Below are 19,916 nucleotides of genomic sequence, written 5' to 3' on the forward strand. Positions count from 1 at the left end.
GCCAAGTCCAAAATGACATGGGAGCAGTTTAACTATTTGCTTTGATTGTTGCGCCATCTTGTGTAGTGAGGTGGTAACGTTCATGCAGAACATATTTTTTTCATCAAATGAACGGAGTATTCCAGTAGTTTTTTTCAGTCGCTAACAAGCGTTTGTCTAACCAGTTGTCACATTTTCAAAACTCTAAACACAATTAGCACAGCATTGGTCTTTTGTGGCCATACCATTCACATATTTCATGTCGTTTTAACACAATATGCAGTCAGTGAACACATTTCCACAATGCTTACATTTTCTTAACAAACAAGGTATAGGCTACCTCCCAACAAAATTATGGATTCAGTATTCACGAATGTTAACACACAACATCTCAATAGCAAAAACAATATTCCAAACCTTAGATACAGTATAAAAACCTCTGCTTCTGCTACCAAGTGGTTTTATCCCATCGCCTTGGATAGGTTAAATCAGATGCTATGTTTATGAAAACATGTGGCCTAACCCTGAATATCGCAGAGATTAGATACAGTAATTTTGTTTGTATTTTTGTTCAGAATGCTCTTGTGTGTTTCATGGATATTTTGTTCACTGTAAATAATACTGTAGCCTAAAACTTGTTCTATCATACTGTAGCCTAAACAATATTTCTACTGTACCTTCTGTAAAGGGAAAAAACTGATTTGCTTTTTACTGGAATGCTTTTGAATGTGAACATTACATGTGAATACAGTTCCCAACCAAGGAATTTAGTGTAAAAACGGTGGATTGCATGTTTTGCATGCAAATACCTGTAAAACTGAAACATAAAAGTCTGCAGTTTTTGTAATGTCAACAATAGCCATTATTTTTAAAAACCTGGTGTACTTTGATTGACTGCATGTACCTTGTGAAGTGAAAACAAGTGTTATTCTTTGACAGAATAAGTTCATTTTGAGTCAGATTTCTAGTGTTTTGGTGAAGTTAGTGTGTGCAGAGAAAGATGTGTTAGTATATATTTAACAAATTGTGTTTTTGAGAAGAAAATGATCCATTTGGCCAATTGTGTTTTGTAGGTGTGAGTCTGTGTTAAGAGCTTAGAAAAAGTATCTGAAGTATGGGTAAGCGCTTGTTAGGGATTGAAAAAAACTGTAATAAAAAATGACATTTTCAAGCAATATTTAATTTCAAATTAAACACCTACTTTATTCAAATCACTAAGAGCTACACAAATCATATATAATATTATTCATTTTAATATACATTCTCTTGGCACAAAACCTTACAAATTTACAAAACAGCTTTGAGCATAGCTGCATCAAAACAAAGAAGGTGATAAACTCTGATAAATGTTTAGATAGGTACAAATTGTCAACAGCAAGAAAATGTGTTATTTTCAGAAGTCATGCACAACAGATACCAATATAATACTGGTAATGTCAGGGTTGTCTGGTGTACCACTTAGCCTACTTTATGTTAATTCTTTCTTTTTTTTTATATATTTTTATATCCTGATCAAATTACATTAAGCAATTGATATGGTTGCTTCACAAATCCTCCCAAAGACATTAGAGTACCACTGAGGGAGCAAACAAAAAGCAACGTGTGCTTTGGCATAGCTTGATTGTCAGCTCATAATACTGTTTTCAATCAATGCACGTTTAGACATCTTTTCTGTAGCTCCGTTACCACCTGCTGATCAGATGGCATCAGCCCTGGTCCCATGCCAGAGGGGCATCTGATTGAGAGCAGTCCTAGAGTCTGTTGTTCTGTCTGGATGGACAGGACTCACAGTGTTTCCCACATAATTGAACTCTATTTGTGGTGGTAGGTTTGCAGAATTAACCTGAATGCAACAGTTTTTAAATTAGTGCAGTGTGGTTATGATTCTAACCAGAATTAAGCACACTTTAGTACAACCAGGAAAATCATTGTGTGGTGGTCAATGTTGATATTGTGGTGGGCCACCACAAATAAGTCAATGTATGGGAAACACTGACTCAGTATTAATGACCACACTTCATATTACATCACTCCTGTTATGGGTAAATACAATGTACTGCAATTACACATTGTTACAATGTACTTCCTGCATTAAAAGCTTAGTATTGTATAGTATTCTTTCAGCTACTCAGTTAGTAAAGTCACATAATGTAGTAAGTACACAATTGTATCAATTTGGAATTACAACACCTGGTTACATGACACTTACAACCACAATGCTGCAGCAGGAGATGTATAATGCTAAACTCTCTCCAGACAATTAATACTTCACAAATAATTGTGATGTTTAATTATCCTCAAGGGTGCATTGCAACCAAACCCAACGTTTACCAATTGAGGTCCACAGCTGACTGTCAGTTTAGGGGAGCTCTATTGGGTGTGCAAGAATCACTCAAAAGATATCAGTCTATGTTGCTGTGGAAAAACCACTTAATATAGTCGCCAGTAAATTGAACTTCAAACCCATGCTGTAGGCTAAGTGGCTCAGGCCCATGCTGTAGGCTAACTTCAGTGGTAGGTGCTGAGATTACCCGAGTCCTTGTTATCCTCTCTATGTGGAGCGGAAACTGAGATGAGCAGATAGGGCCCTCTATTGTCCTTTTAGCGCACATCACTGAGCACTTCCCACAATCCACAGCTATTGCAGCAGTAGTCCTGTCCATACTTGTGCCATATTCAGCCAAACTACAGGCAACTACAGAAAATACACTGCCAGAGGGAGACAATGAAAGCCTCAGAATTTCAATAGGAGATATGCAGTCATATCTGTGAATGGAATTTCATATGTAGTATCTATGCGCTCCCCTGAACTACAGGTTAGGAAACTCAATTTCACGTTTAAGCTTTTGGCAGAAGTGCTTGTCTGATTAGATGTAAGCCAGTAGACAGATACACAGGCAGGCAGAGATATGCTACACTTCCAGTTAGACCTCGCTTCACAATCCCCCCTCCCCTCATCCAATCACTCTTACACTCTTTTGGACAAGTGAAAACTCTGAGAGGACAACATCCACAGAGAAAACCTGAAGTGTACCACCATACACTTCCACACTTTGCATTTAGTGAAGAGTACATTTGTACTATTGCTCTTCCAGGCACTTAGGAGGGGTCCAGGAAAGAGCTGGACTACATTTTAGTCAAAGAGAAGACTAGTGCAACACACTGAAGTCACACAAAGGCCTAGCATGTATGTGTGATTATTTGTGTGCTTATGAATGCATTGCTGTCTATAAAGACAAATTGAGACACACACGGATTAACATTATTACACAAGGACATAAACCAATAAACATGTACACACATTCACAGACCAAAAAGAGTGGCAGTGTTTTCTGTACAGAGAGTGTTGGTCTGGAGTTGTCAGCAGCTATGTAGTCCTCTGTAGAACACATGCACTCTCTCTCTCTCTCTCACCCTCTATTCCTAACACACACACACACACACACACACACACACACACACACACACACACACAAACACACACACACACACACACACACACACACACACACACACACACACACACACACACAGACACACACACAAATCTCCTTCCTTCAGCAACCCCACACCTGCTGCAAGTACTCAAGCTATGTGCCTGCTTGCAATGATCCAGTAAGGCCGAGATCTAAACATAGGCCATCAGCACATTATTCAGCCAGCCCGCTACAGCAGAGCTGAAAGGTTTCTTAAACAAATTTGCATGTACACAACTTGCCACCTTCACAACACACACACAGCCACACACTCCCACAAACACAAATCACTCACACACACACACACACACACACACACACACACACACACACACACACACACACACACACACACACACACACACACACACACACACACACACACACACACACACACACACACACACACACACACACACACACACGCTTGTGTGCGCATCCACATTCTACAGCATCAATTCACCATACTGCAAAATTCAGCATTTAATGCATATGTTAGCTATACATTTGTGAGACAGTATGGTAAATCTGTCTCTGTTCAAATGGAAACATTGTACTATGGTTTACCATCTTTCCCTTTGGTAATTATTTAGACAAAAACAAAACAAAAACACTAAATCAAACAAAGAACTATATCATCCTCACCACCTCACCATTGCTTTGAAAGGATACAACAACCTTAACACACCAAAACTGGTGTGTGTGCAAATAACATATGTGTGTGTGTGTGCATGTGAGTGCGTGTGAAGACTAATGTGTGTGCATGTGTCAACTCATTCCCAAAGGCTCATCCACAGTTCCCACCAGAAGGCAAACCCCCCCAAAACAAGACATGACTGAAATAGAATGCTTGAGAATGCCAAGACCTGGGAGAAGGGAGCTGATGTGCAGAGTGAGTTCAGTGTGCTGTGTGGGAGATGGGCTGGGGGGCTTATGGGTAATGGTCGGACGTGAAGAGGGCGGTGCTAGTGTGTGGATGGACACATGGCGTGACATGGAGGTGCCAGTATTGCACTTGGTGGACAGGACTGCACTGCACACGGTCTGCTGAGGAGAACTGCTGTGCAGGCAGACATACATTCACTTACAGCCTAGCTAGCTAGCCTAGCTTCACACACACACACACACACACACACACACACACACACACACACACACACACACACACACACACACACACACACACACACACACACACACACACTGTACCTGGCCATAGACAAACCAAGGACGTAGAACATACTAACTGCAATTCACAGTCACATCCAGTCACACAAGCAACTGGACACACACTAACTGGTCTGTGACCTCCACTGAGCATGGACTGGTCCGTGTGTGCGTGTGTGTGTGTGTGCACGGTCGCTGGCGGTCAGGCAGCGCTGGGCTCAGCTCGGCAGCCCGGCCTCTCGCGCAGCGTTGGCGCTACAACACAGCTCTCCATGTCCCTGAGCTGCTTCCTCTCTCGCCCACTCCTCTTCTCTCTCTCCTCTCCTCCTCTCCGCTTGTCCATCCCGCTCTCTCTCCCTTCTCCTCACTACCGCGGCGCGTAGCCCAGCTTGCGCAGCAGGATCTGCGTGAGGTCAAAGGTGGTGAAGCTGATCCCCACAGCGATGGGCCCTTTGACCCAGTTCATGCTCAGGCCTTTGTAGAGGCCGCGCACCAGGCCCTCCTCCAGGACGATCTCGCGCATGGTGCCCAGGATGGTGCCGTACGTGTGGCCGGTCACGCCCGCCGTCTGCATGCGCCGGCGCACCACGTCCAGCGGGTACGACGCCGACTGACCGATCAGGCCGGCGCACGCCCCGAACACCAGCCGCTCGTACGAGTAAGGCTGAGTACGACCCGTGCGCTCTGGGGAACAGAAAAGAGGAAAGCAAGAGAAAGAGAGAAGAAGAGAGGAAGAGAGTAAAGCAAGAGATAGAGAAAGGAAGAGGGAGGGGAAAAGGACATTAGCCACAGAGAGAGAGAGAGAGAGAGAGAGAGAGACAGACAGACAGACAGATAGATAGATACGTTATTGATCCCCAAGGGGAAATTCAAGGTCTCAAGAGTGGAGCTTTATGAAACCTAAATGGAGAATTTTTGAGAGGTTCAGTGGAAAGGACACCATTTGCATAGACTGCCTTGAACCACCTTTCGACCTTCATGCAACTTAAAGGAAAATTCCGGTATTTAGCACTTTGAGTCCCTTTTCTGGTTTGTTCTGGATGAACTAGAATGGTGGACACCGAAATTTTGATGATTGGTCCTGTCTCGACTTTTCTGACTCGTTTTGAATCACCTTTGACTACTTCCGAGTGGCTGCCTACAGGCATGCACAAACATGTCCTTAAAACAACCCTTAACGTTCGTTTTCAAAACTGTGCAACTCACCGAGTGGTTAGTGGTGTTTGTTGATGTTCCAAAACAAGTAGCGTAGCGAAATACAGTTTCTGTCGTGTTTTATTTGGCATTTTGTAAAATCCCATTGATTTCTGTTGGAAGACTCATTGCACGTTGATATTACTGCGCCACTGGAAACTAGCAAATAAGACGGCAGGAAATCATACATTACGCTGATATATTTGATTTTAATAATCAACGAACACCACTAACCACTCGGTGAGTTGCACAGTTTTGAAAACGAACGTTAAGGGTTGTTTTCAGGACATGTTTGTGCATGCCTGTAGGCAGCCACTCTGAAGCAGTAAAGGCGATTCAAAACGAGTCAGAAAAGTCGAGACAGGACCAATTTCTGTGTCCACTACTTTAGTTCATCCAAAACAAACCAGAAAAGGGACTCAAAGTGCTAAATACCAGAATGTTCCTTTAAAAAGTTCAGTGCATTCCTAAACACACACACTCATTCAGACACACAGGGTACAAGTTGGTGAATCACCTCCGTGATGCTTCTTAAGGGTCTCGTAGGTGAAGAAGCTGAGCCCAGCGTAGGGCACCACACCCAGTATGGTGGGGGAGAAGCCCCGGTACAGAGTCTTCAGGCCCTCCTCACGAGAGATACGCACAAACACGTGCATGATGTTGCTATACCTGTGGAGGACACGGATGCACACACACACACACACACACACACACACACACACACACACACACACACACACACACACACACACACACACACACACACACACACACACACACACACAATGACTTACCTATGGGGATAAGATAAGGGTAGAGGTCATTTTAAAGTCCATCTCTAGAGACAGTCTGTCACAATCTTGGGTATGATGGCATTTTCTCATGATTGCTTTCAATTAGTGTATGCTAGCAGCACCCCGTGTCCACTGCTCAATAGCCACAGTGTGCACTGCTATGCCAATAATGAGACTCAAATGCTTTACTGACCACTCGGACACAGAGCCCTGTTATCTCACTGTGGGGGAGTATGTTCATGGGTTATACTGCGTACTTGAGGTAGCACTAAATAGTAAAGAACATCCTAGTGTGAACGTGTCAACAAAGAAATCATGAGCCTTCCAGAAACATACAGTATGTGGCATGCACATCCATAACAGGGCTTGTACACTATGAAGGGCTTGTCAAACACGGGCACACTCACATCTCTTTGGGTGTGACGGCCATTCTGGCTCGCACCATGTCCAGCGGGTATGTGAGCGACACAGCCGTGGTGCCCGCCAGGGAGCCTGCCAACAGCCGGGGCACGGGGGGCAGGGTCCTGAGAAGACAACAAGCACGATGAAGAGAACAACATGTAATGGACGTGGCAGTGAACAAAACCCATTCAGCAATGTGTCCGGTCACAGCATCAGGGCTGGCCAAAGGCTAACGCTAACGCGGTCTCTTTTTTTTTACTTTTCAAGGTGTGTCTCTTAAGAATTGCCATGGGAAAAAAAACTTCCTGTGTACGCTTTAAGAGGCTTAAGTCATATTTCTGGCATCAACTGTGGTCCGTCATGCTTCAGGTAGGACAGAGAAAGAGCTACTAAGAATTTACAAATCACAGAATGTAACATATCTTGGTCTTACATTGCAGTCAGTGCATTTGTGGTCAATTATATATCACCATATAGCTTTCACCTCTCAAAAGCCACAGAAGGTGCGGCGCTAAGTGAGGGTAAAGAAATCAGTAGCAACTGGCGTTTCCATATAAAGAGCTTTTTAAAAAAAACACTCCCATTACAGCCGATAGGCAAGGTTTTCCTCACTCCTGTAACAACAAACACTCTGCTGGCAAACTAAAAAAATATCTTTTAACTTTAACAAGTTTTTAATAACTGTGCTTACAGGAGTGCATCAAAGCCACGTGTCTTTGAGTTCAAGGACATATGACATGCACATGCACTACAGTGTGCCTTGGACTCTTTGGTATGACTTGCACTTGGTTGGTATGACTTGCACTGTTTTATTCACTAAGCTTTGCTTGTGGAGCTTTATTGCCCTGTAGTTACTAAACTGCAATGCATGAGATAGCATTTGATATGGCCATCATCCCATTCTGCTCTGATCTGACACACTGCAGGGTGTTAAAGTGTCCCGTGCCACTCTCTACTGTGTTCATTGTGTAGGATCATTTAGTGCTTCTTGCCATACTCACTGACTTTTTAATCTTTCCTGAGGAAAGTAAAGTCCTTTGTCCTACATAGTGCCGAATGCATTGGAATGTGTTGCATCACATTTTAACATAATATTATTATTATTCTGTAACAGATTTTTTCTTGAAATTCTGAAAGTCTTGAAATGTGTATTCAACTCAAAGTACAACAGAGATATGCAGCTCTGATGCATGCAGCGCTATTGCGTTCCATTTTGTGATATATTGTGGAGCACTCTGTTGATCTGTTATATTACCCTTAATTAGCTGCTTTCTCCTTCTGTGGAAAATGTCTTGCATCATACTACATGGGTCAAGGTGACACTCACTTGCCCTGGCATTGGTAGTAACCACCCAGCAGCCTCTTGTACTGTTCGTGGGCACAGAACTGGATGGCAGCATAGGGGATGACACGGACCATGGTGGCAGAGTTGCCCCGCCACAAGCTAAGGAAGCCATCCTTCAGGTAGGTGCGGTAGATGAGCAAGTAGGCCTCCTGAGGACACACACAAAAGCATTCACATACATACAGTATAAAGAGATATTTAAAAACAGAGGCAAATATACAGTCGTTATTATTCAGTCATTTCCGGTACAAGCATACCTATGAAAATAGACACACAACCCACTCAAGAAACAGTTTCTTCATTCAGAGCCTGATGCCAACCAATATCAGCTGCCAGGTCAAGTCGGGGCTTTGATCATGCCTATCCACTCACATCTAAATGTGTCTCTCTCAACTCACCTTGGCAGAAAATCTTGCTGAAGACACTGCAAAAACAAAACCAGAGAGAGTAAAACTTTGGGCTGTAATTGTGTTACATTTCAAAACGGTCACAAAAATGTCAAAATGGTTACAATTTCTTTATCATGAAGGAGCTTGTATGTGTGTGAGTAAGTGTGTCTCATTGCCTTGGAAGATGATCTTGGTTCTGTCTAAAGGGGCCACAGATGTTTTGGCCACAGCGCCAGCAAGGGCTCCAGACAGCAGGGAGTTCACCATGGAGCGACCCTGTTTAAAACCCTAAACACACACAGAAAGGAAGAACCACATGAAGACCACAGAAGAACAGAATCACACACATAACACTCATAGGACACCTGCACCAGGTTAAAAACATGTCTAAAACACCATAAGGGAAAGACTGCTAATTAGTGTTTGGGGTATTCTAAAACCTTCATAGAGAGCTAAGGAATGGAACTACTGCCAAAACAAGGTCACTGATTGTCAAATAGTGTTGGGTTTAGATGGATCAACCATGGCGGCCCTCATTTGTTAAGCAGCTTTCATACATACAGTACTAGCCCACAGGAGAAACAGACCTGTAAGTACACAGGAATGACCATGGCCTCGTTTACGGTGACCACAACTAGCCTTATTCCAAAAAACCCACAACAGTCCACAACAACGCTGCATAGGGCTCTCTCTGAGCAGTGAAAAGCCATAGCCTACTTGAACAATCACAGATTCTGTGTTTCTCTCAATGAACACCTCTGATTGTGCAAATAAAGGAAACATGAGAATCAGCATCCGGCAGGGTAAGAATGTCACATCTCAAACACAAACATACACTCCAAATACAAAGTAAACCTATCACTTTTAGAAAGAAAGAAAGTTGTGCCCGGTCATCTGCATTAAGTTACTATGTGTTATCTCCACTGGATGATATGTGTGCAGTAGAAGATTATAAAGCTTGGCTTACATAAGACAGGTGGTACACAGGAGGACATCCCCTGTGTGTGTGTGTGTGTGTGTGTGTGTGTGTGTGTGTGTGTGTGTGTGTGTGTGTGTGTGTGTGTGTGTGTGTGTGTGTGTGTATGTGTGTGTATGTGTGTGTGTGTGGTAGGTGTAAAGAGCAATGGCTTTTGGCTTGATCTGAGCAACCAAGTGAAAACCATTTCAGAGACTCTGCGCCACAGCAGACAGCCAGAGCAGGAGACATGCTCACTGCACAGAGAAGAGCATACTGCTGCTCCACTTCAGTTCACTCCCTCAGTGGCTACACCTCTCCTCCTCCTCCTCCTGGTATGAGGAGCATAGCGCTGCTCCACTTCAGTTCACTCCCTTAGTGGCTACATCAAGAGAGTGTGAATCACTCCAACACTTTCCAGGGCGTGCATGCACACAAACAGGTGACGTTCAATGTGATGGGAGCCGTTCCTCTGAATGTGAGTTATTCTAAGCACCAGGGACTCAGTGTGACAGCACTGCCTGTCAGCACAAGTGCTTCAGGAACTTAAGGGATCATCAAGAGTCCAACCTCCACTAGGCCAAACTAGCATACTCCCTATACAGCCACAGGAAAGAGGTCAGAGAAACTCTGCTGGATGACAATGAGATTATTACATAAAACCCTGATTTATCATGTGACTGTGAATATTTGTAACTTCTTCTTCTGTGCCTGGAACCTAACATACTGTACAACTGTTCTATACAAAAAAATGTCTATGATGTTTGTCGATAAAGGTCATAAATGTATCGTTAAGTGAAAGATGTCAACTACGCCCTTGTTGGGAGGAGTGGCTTTTAAGAAGCCTGAACAGCAACAACAGACATCCAATCTACAGCACACACTTAAGATGATGCCAAAAGTTAAGTCATTCTTAGGACATTCTCAGATTGGCTGGTTGTGATAGGCTATCACATGACTGTTGATTGCAATCTACTATTTGTTCACACAATGGAGGCTCTGGGTGTATTATGCAGACATCACTCAGGTTACACTGAAGAATGGGGCATGCTGGGCTGATGGTGAAACAGTGGGAATGATGAGGGCATCCACAAAAAGGGCTTTTGCACATTTGCCCAAAGCTCTTGATTACATCCCTTCCTGCACTAACTGACTACTACTTTTACTCACTGACTGCAGTTAAATGATCAGGGATGAGCTCTTAGCTCAATGCTTTAGATTAGTCAACCAGTTGGTACTTGGCACAGATCAAAAATGGTTCCCACAAAGCTAAGTACACATAATGAGAGGAAATCTGATACCACGGAAACTCTCACCACGGAACATTGCCACAGAAAAATGCATCAAGAAAAAATAGGCCATTCTTCCTATAACAAATGATCGAATGAAAACCAATCGTGCCCAGTCATGCATTTTTATGTGTTGACCTGTTAACCTCAAGCTGATGGCTTCTGTCAAAGAGAATGTCAGCTTAGACTTTATATAAAAAAATAAAATTAAAAAAAACACCCAAAGCAGAGAAACTGCATAATTACTTTTGCTATAAACTGATAAAAAAAATGTATTCATCCCACACACAGTGGACGTGTCTTGAGGCGGAAAGTCTTACCTCTGATTGGCTGCTGCTGGAGGAGGGAAGGGGCAGCACCTCACTCTGTCTCAGTGCCGCCTGGCGTTCCTGCACCCCATTCCCCATGCCCCCGCTCCGCCGCTCATGCACACCCACACTCAGGGTGGCACGCGGGCACGCGGCTCAGGGTGGGCACACGACTGGCGCTGCCCAGACGAAAGCATACAGAAGAAAACAAACAGATCAGATCAGGATGATGAACACAAAGCACACATTCAAAAAGCACAATACTAACTATTTCCTCATGGGTTTGGTTCAACCCGGCACTTAGTCATTTTAAAGACCACAGGAAAAGTGGGCTTGGCCAGCACAGTAAACAGCAATATCAAAAGACTAAGGTAGATCCCAAAGAACAGGTAGCCTATGTTAACATCTTGTCAGTTGCCAGTCAAGCAGTCAAGTCAAGCATGCCAGATTCACCTCATTTGAGGGTTTCAGGTCAACATGACACAATTCTGAAATATTTGTAGTTGTTGGACATCATAGACACCCTGTAGGAACTTTCCTCAAGCATTATGCAAATTCAATCAAGCATTGCCTCATATATCCTCATGCTGTGTGCCTCTGAGAACATGGGCATCAACATGGGAAGTGAAGTGGCTATTTATAGGGGAGAGGGGAACAAGCAAGATAGCAGCAGTCCTCGCCTCTGGTCATCCTTGGGACAGGGTCATTTTCCGTATGAAAGGAATCAGATCTTGGTAAAGCAGACCCACTTCTGGGAATGCAGAGTGGATGGACCAATGTACGCCTGGGATGCCACATGGGTGGTGCTGATGTCACCAAAACACCAATGTACGCCTGGAATGCCACATGTACGGTGTACATTTTAGGACATCCTCAGCTGTCAGACTCAGGTGTCAGACATCAGATGAAAAGAAGCAGGTTTCATGTGTGTTGTAATATCAATTTCAATTTAATTTCACTTATAGAGCGGCAAAACATTGCTCATGTGTCATGACGCTTTACAGAGTGTTAAACATTTAAAGAGAGCCCATGAGTAACAGGGGCGAGGAAAAACTCCCTAGAATTGAAGATACATATAGGATGAAACCTCGAGCAGATCCACGACTCAAGGGCCAGACCCAAGGGCATCACATAAAACATTGAAAAAAAACTTCATGAAAGTGCAACAGCGGTGATAAAAGAAGTCTTGGTATTCTAGGACAAGGCTAGGATTCCCGTTCGTCCCCAACATCATGCCATAAAACAACTGGAAACACTTCAGGACAAATGGCAGAAGCCAAGAAAAATGCCAAGAGAACTTCCAAGACTCAGCAGTCCAATGTAGAGGCCTTTGTAGACCAGTTAGGAGACCTGTTTGATATTGCAGGATTCAGGATGCACTCATTCATCTCAAAAATCCATAAGATAGAGACTTTCCTCTGGCCCAGAGTGAAAATGGACGTCTCAGGTGTACAACTGTACCAGTGGCGGCCGGTGGTTAAAAAAGTAACGGAGGAAGAAATGTCCGCTTGATTGGTGTTAGTGGCAAATGTAGGTTGGTGTTGGTGGCACATGTGAACGAGTATGTAGGCCACCTACCCAGACACATTTATAGCAGCAGAATGTACTATGTAACATTTTAACTGGCAATGTTGTGCAATAAATGCTGTTCTGACATTCTTGGGGGGGGGGGGGTCTGACCTAAGGAGCTAAGCTAGCATGCTTTAGCCAGAAAAGTTGTGGGTTCAATTCTTGGCTTCCACCATTGTGCATTTGAGCAAGGCACTTAACCCCAAACTCCTCCAGGGACAATAGACTTTGTAATATAATTTAAATATACAAGTCACTTTGGATAATAGTGCTAAATTAATAAATGTAAATGTAAATATAGGTCTGGGAAGTCAGGGAAGATATGTAGGTCTAGTTATGAAACACTGTTTTCCTGATGTGCAAAATTATGAAAAGTCTGAAGGTTTTGCTCAATGTAATACATTTGCAAAAAAGTCTATAATACTAAAAATAGACACTTGTTTTATAAAACCATGTAACTATTGACCATTAAAAATAGACCTTAAAAGTGGTTATTTGTAACATGCTAATGTTTTTAAAGCCAAATTGGTTGTAATAGCTAAGTGGGAATTTATACTCGAAAGGCAAATGTTATTGAAGACGTCATTAAAGGAATGCATCATGGTCTGAAACATTCATTAACAATGTAACCATCCAAAGATACAGTTAGAACGGTGAAAACAAGAGCATATTACCAACAAGAACATCATTTAACAATTGTTTAGTTGAGGCATAACTTGGATGATTATAACAGCGCATAACTATCCGAAAATGTTTTTATCACCAAATCCCTGAACTGTCCACGTTTGTGACAGACCAGTGCTAACGTTACCAGTTAGTCACGAGTAGGCTATTTGTCATACTAGCCTACGTAGCAGTCAGTAGCCTACACTAGCCTTACCATCCTTCATTTTTGGATCTGGTCTTCCTGCTTTGATCCTAACTTTTGCACTGTATTTGAATGTATAAAAGATAGACTTTGTCCTCTGATTCCATTGTACTGTTTATTTCAGGAGCAAAAAAACAAGCTTTCCGTTCAACACAAGATTCTTAGTTGTATGACTGCAGATAACGTTCTTGCTGGCAGAGCAGCTAGCTGCTCATTAGTTCACCGTTGCCGCTAAAAACAGCACCCCCTATCGCAATTGAAAATTACTGTACGGAGGAGCTACCTCCCTTGGCCATTGAAAACGACGTGATTCACGAGCCGCTGGGGTCCGAGGCGTTTATAATGGACTTCAATGAGGGGCTTGAGGAGGAAGCTCCTCCATACAGTAATTTTCAATTGCGATAGGGGGTGCTGTTGGCATTTTGACCTAGGGGAACGATTTTGTTCATTTAAAGTGTTCAAATAGTAATATATTAACAGTAATTTATCAGCAGTGTTGGGCAAGTTACTTCAAAATCATAATGTATTATGTATTACTTATTACTGTCTTTTAAAAGTAATTTGTTACATTATAATATTACTGTCTCTGAATTGTAAGGCATTACACTACTATTGCATTACTTTTAAGTTACTTTCACCAAAATATCTAGAAATATGGATTTGCCATTCTAAATGCAGTTTATTACGCTCAATGCAGCTTGCTCTTCCAATGGAGGGAGATGTGGTTTAGCATAATGAGTGAGCTAGGCTTAAGGCTAACAACAGTAGAATGCAATAGGCGCAGTGCTCATGATGCAATACAAGGAACAATCATAGTCAGAATTTTGTTAAAAACCGATAAAAGGTCAAAGTCTGCTAAATTGTGATAGAAATACTGTAACTTTAAGGCCTAGGCCTACTCATTAAAATCAATAGAGAGCCTACTATATTGTAAATCAAAGCTTAAAGGAACCGTATGTAAGATTGTGGCCAAAACTGGTACTACAATCACTTTCAATTACTGTAGAGCGGTGTATCCCCTTCCCCTCCCCTCTGACTGGCAGAGTTGGCAACCGGATGACGAAACACTACTGACTTTGTGATTAGTAGATAGGTGGAGGGTGGCGCATTAGGCCAAAACACAACATGACATCAACATCAGTTGAGGGCTGCAACTTCACTTTTTAAATGACAATATCCTGGCCAGACTACTGTTGTCAGTGATATAAGTATTTGAAATGAACATGATATCTTAATGTCTAGTGACATATCAGGGCAATTTTATGATTAATTGAAATACATTTTTTACATACGGTTCCTTTAATAAAGACATGTCAAGATGGTGGCCTGCTGGCCATTTCGGTGCCCTAAGTGAGTGGCTTTGAGTGAGTGACATTTAAATGATAACTCAAACACTCAAACACCTGTGTGTTTTTAAACATTAATTTCTGAAGAAATTATGTTTTACCTATAAATGGTGCACTGTCACTTTAAGAGCATTGATCTTTACGTTGTCATAATGCCCTTTTGCCAGCTCTTGTTTACAAGCCTTATTTGTTTGAGTTACATTGATAGCACAATATTAACAATAATATGCACAATGTTAAGTTGTTTGAAGCAACCTTCATTGCTTTGGAAATGGAAGTATGCAATGACATGTTGCTTCACATTTCGTTTTGCGAATACAAGTGAATTATGAGCCTGGTATCCACCTAGCTATCTGAATGGAATGCGTTTCAGTCGACTCAGCATATCATGTGCTTCATGTAGCCTAAATGCTTGGAAAACGAATGATTGAAGACCCACCAATTCTAGTACTACGTGGTGATTGAGAGAACCCAAAAGGTATCAAACTTGCATGTAACATCGTATTAGTGCATTTTGACATTGTAAACGTTATTGATGAAGAGTGAAACGCAGTTTGCAATAAAGCTACTATTCATTGGTTACATTTGGGTGCCCCCTCTGTCCTTTGGTGCCCAACGCAAAGTGCGTGATGCGCGTGGTGGGAGCGGTGGCACTGCCAGGCTACACAATCTTTTTCTGCATTTCTATCCCGTTATTCTCTTCAATTCAAGTTCACAGCACAAAGCTGCATGCACAACAGCATAGTTTGTGTTTTATCAAGAATCAAAAAGATTAGCGTGGCAGTGGCACTACTTTAGATGTTTCATTAATTTACTTGTGCTATTTCGCGAGGCATAGAGAGATCTTTCGGTTTCGCACACAAAGTGCACTAACTATTATGTTCTTCATAGCCTTGTCTCTGACAAGCTGAAAATAATGAGCGTAGGCTTATGTCCATCCCGCAAATAGAGTCCGCCTGCGAGTCTGCTGCATATTCAACCAGTATCAGGAGATAACGTTCTACTATTTTGCGCTGATTTTTTCTCCTCTGTTGTTCTCGCGTGGTGTTTGCGAATATGTATCAAAACAAAACACCACTTAATTTCGGGTTAAATGCATTGTAATGCGCGTTACTGAAGTTTGTACCGAGTAAAATATTACCCAATTTTTTTTTGTAATGCCTTACATTACCACGTTACCGCAAACAGCAATATATTACAGTAATTACATTACTTTTGTAACGCGTTACACCCAACACTGTTTATCAGAATAGTAATTCACTTTATATATTTTTTATTTTTCTATGAAATTTTAGGGAGGGTGTTCCTCCCTTTCCTCAATGAAGGAGCCTCCTCTGAAATGTACAATATGATGATACTATAGTAGAGTTCAACATTCTGTCATTACGTCATACAAGCATGACAAGTGATTTTGGTTTGTTTGTTTGTTTGTTTGTTTGCTTGTTTCTTTCTATGATTTTGATGTTGTATGTTGTTTACCACACTACCACAGTGCCTGTGTTATTAAACATAATATTGCATTTTTTTTTTGTGTTATTAAATGGTACAATTTCTGCAAAAATTAGCGATTCCGGAAATATTCAAAGGCCTTGAGCAACCTCTAGATATTGTGGGAACAATTCAAAATTTTGCACAGTGTGTTTTTATTGATATCCTAACACATTTAGGGGGTGAGAGTTAAACATTTCCAAAAAAATTTTTTTTACCCCATATAAGGACCACCCTAACGTACACCGTACACATGGGTGCTGCAGATGTCACCAAAACACCAATGTACGCCTGAAGTGCCACATGGGTGGTGCTGATGTCACCAAAATTCAGGCACTGAGTCAAGGTTCAGGTAATGGAACAGTTCCATCTTAGCTAGTTTTTCAGAATTACACCGTGATCTGACAGCACGCACACCCTCACACACACACACACATACACACACAAACAGACAAACAGACACAGACACACACACACACACACTCTCCGTCTAACCTCAACTAGCTTTCCTAGAACCTTGAATAATAGAATCAATTCTTCACTGCTGGGCCATACTGCCAATTAATAACCCTGGTTTGACTATTGCTATCCAATTCTGACAAAGTTTCTTCTTTAATCCTGCGCTAGTAATTTAAGCTGGTTGGAGACCAATCTGAAAAACAAAGGGGATGTTTCCACTGATCAGATGGGAATAGCCAGCTGTCTTGGGTCACTAGTTTGGAAATCCTTTGGCGTCACCCGACTCCCTGCACTGAACCAGTCAGTTCTACACCACGCTCATACTCAGAATCAAATGACAGGACAGCAAAAATCTCAAAAGATACCCTTCAGGGAAAGCCTGATGATAAACTCCTCAAAATTCTAAAACATTAACCACTAGACTAGACTTCTGCTTTGCTACTTGCATTGCGTTTCATCTTTTTCCAAAGAGATAAACCACTGTACGCCAATGAGTTGCCTATTCTAAGTGCCTCTACAGTAGAAATGAGTGACCCTTGCTCCACTCCCCTGCCCTACGTGTGCTGGCTATATAAGTCACAGTGGAAGATCGTCGCTCTGTGATGCACACTGTCAACAAACAAACACTTATGGAGTGCTGCCCTCTAAGTGAAAGGTATTTAAGTCACAGTAGGTGAACTAAATGAGTAAATATATCTTTTAATTACACTTCTCTAAGTGTGTTTGTGTCTGCAGTGTTTCCTCTAGGATTTTTTTAAGCAGTGGGGGCAGGCCTGTCACACACAATGAGGCATTATTTTCACTTGTGATTGAGCTGTATATTTGGAGAATCTACAACAGGTCTGCGCAATGAATTTTGAAAGGCAACTGCGACTATTGTACGTCTGCCGCATTTCTGATACCTTGGGGGAAGAAAATTAAACCGTGGGGGGCCGCCACTACCAAATCAACATAGAGGAAACACTGGTCTGTGTGTGTTGCACACTGATTTGGCTCTAAATCCCCAAATGAACTGATCTGTACTTCAGACAGGAAGTCAGTGAGGGTGTGTTCAGGGAGCGAACCAAATCAAAGCACACAGGTGTCCCATGGGTTACAACAACAGGTGGTGTAACCATGCAAGACTCACTAACTCAAAGACGCAGACCCCAGGTCAGCAGGCTAGTTAGTGCGGTTAATTGTTAACGGACAAGGAATGCTCTGAGAGGTGTCCTCAGCAGACATGCGGAGCAGAGGAGAGATGAGAGCCAGGGTGTCTGGGCACTGAGCAAACACAGGAGGGCCATGGTGGCAGCATGCGTAGTCAGGCAACTGAGGTTGGCATCCTTATGGGCTGTGCCAAAACAGGCTGTGGAAAATCCATGCAAACAGCTCGACCCCTTTTGCCCCTTGTCTATTTTCAAGTCCCTCTCTCCTCCCAGCCTCCTCCCTCTCTCCTTCAGCCTCTGAGGTCCGTTATGCTGCCACAGTCCTCTCCCTGCATAATCCCCGTTTTGTCTTAAGCTCCTATTCTGTTTAATGTTACTTTCTCTGCATCCTGACAACACCCTCCCCTCTCATCCCTCATTTGCACCAAACCACCTTCGTTGATCTTGTTCCATGGCTACCTCATCACCTACTGCGCACCATGCTCCTCTTCCATCCATTTAGAACAGCAGCATTTTCCACTCCTGATAGATTTTACTCTCTCCATTGACCTCTAACCTTTCCTCTCAGTCTCATTCCCAGTGGAGCCCAAACAATCATCAAATGTGACAGTCCTTGTCATTAGTTTCAGAAGTCATTTCTGTCCTGAAAAAGTTTCTCTACACACCATTACCCTTCATTGTATAGATCATACAAGATTATATAGCCTAGATGCAGTTGGTTCACCAGCTACACAGGTCCTATTATCTACACACTTCCCAAGTCCTTTATGACACATTCCTTTACCACTGTTCAATTGCAAGACAAAAAACCTTAATAAGCCTCAACAATCAAGGCTGTATGGTGTTTATTGAGCTACAGCTTAAACCCAACTGTTATTTGCTCATGTAGAAGAAATGGTTATATTTTACACAGAACCGGTAAAATATGCCACCTCATGTTTCGTAACGTTTCACCGGCCAGTCAAAAGTTCAGGTAACGTCAAACTGTAGCCTACTAACCCGACCCTGGGTATGTATTGACAACACATATCAACTGTCCAAAATCGAAGATAAGCAAAAGGCGTTAAATAATGCATGTACATATGTCTCTCTCTCTATCACTGCAAAGCACAGTTAACATTTGACGTTAAAGTGAAACTGTCGGCTTTCGGCTTCAACGTTGTCAGGTTGGTGTTGGCTTACTGCGTTAGCTAGACACTATACAGCCTTCACTGAGTTATCAAAAGCTTGCTAACGTTGACATTAGCTTGCATAATCTAGTAACGTTGGCGTTAATTTAGCCTGTGGAGAACCTTAACTTACCTCACCAGGAATGTGATGGCACCTGTGGATCCCTTTGAAGTTTTGCTTCTATGTCCGTCCTGAATTTAGATCAAAACGTAGTGCAATCCTATCAGTTAACGTTATAATGAAGGGTGCTCCAACTGAGTTGAATGTTACCCTACGACAACTACGATGGCTAGCAGGTTAGCAAGCTAGCTGCCAGTTAGCCAGATGGCTATCTAACGACTCCTGAGTTAGGCTTCACTATGCAAAGTTTCGTGTAGTATCCTAGTAGTATAAAAGTCGTATGGCGGTCTATTGCCAACTTTTCTCGATTCACGGGGGGCTGTCAACCACAGTTTTTCCCTTCTATTGCTCCAACTGTGACTTTGAGGGGCTGACACCCTTCCATGCTGTTTAGTATCTGCTGTGACACACACAAGACGAAAGCAAAGCAAGCAAGCTTTGCAAGGGCGA

General features: G+C 42.6%; 1 protein-coding gene across 2 annotated transcripts; it reads right to left on the bottom strand.

Moving 5' to 3' along the window:
• Positions 1-1,156: 1,156 nt before the first annotated feature.
• Positions 1,157-19,861, bottom strand: slc25a42 (solute carrier family 25 member 42). 2 transcript variants are annotated; one of them, XM_076295024.1, is made up of 8 exons: positions 19,484-19,861; positions 11,311-11,477; positions 8,923-9,034; positions 8,756-8,781; positions 8,340-8,506; positions 7,018-7,134; positions 6,334-6,485; positions 1,157-5,306 (listed from the first exon to the last, which is right to left on the bottom strand). In XM_076295024.1, the coding sequence occupies exons 2-8, from the start codon at positions 11,395-11,397 to the stop codon at positions 4,990-4,992; spliced, it is 978 nt and encodes a 325-aa protein (XP_076151139.1). In that variant the 5' UTR covers positions 11,398-11,477; positions 19,484-19,861; the 3' UTR covers positions 1,157-4,989. The 2 variants fall into 2 exon arrangements, with proteins under 2 accessions (XP_076151139.1, XP_076151138.1); XM_076295023.1 differs by having other exon boundaries at positions 19,479-19,861.
• Positions 19,862-19,916: the final 55 nt, after the last annotated feature.

This window comes from Alosa pseudoharengus, unplaced genomic scaffold, assembly GCF_046254945.1.
Source record: "Alosa pseudoharengus isolate Yale_2024_CS ecotype anadromous, Long Island Sound unplaced genomic scaffold, YU_APseudo_1.1 YU_APseudo_1.1_scf_2, whole genome shotgun sequence".
In the NCBI taxonomy this organism is placed as follows: Eukaryota; Metazoa; Chordata; class Actinopteri; order Clupeiformes; family Clupeidae; genus Alosa; species Alosa pseudoharengus.

Coding starts and splice junctions, on each gene's coding strand:
- slc25a42 (XM_076295024.1), bottom strand. CDS start 11,397: ATGGGGAATGGGGTGCAGGAACGCCAGGCGGCACTGAGACAGAGTGAG. Junction 8,507..8,755: donor CAGCAAGATTTTCTGCCAAG/GTGAGTTGAGAG, acceptor GTGTGTCCTCAG/GAGGCCTACTTGCTCATCTA. Junction 5,307..6,333: donor CCTTAAGAAGCATCACGGAG/GTGATTCACCAA, acceptor TCTGTTCCCCAG/AGCGCACGGGTCGTACTCAG.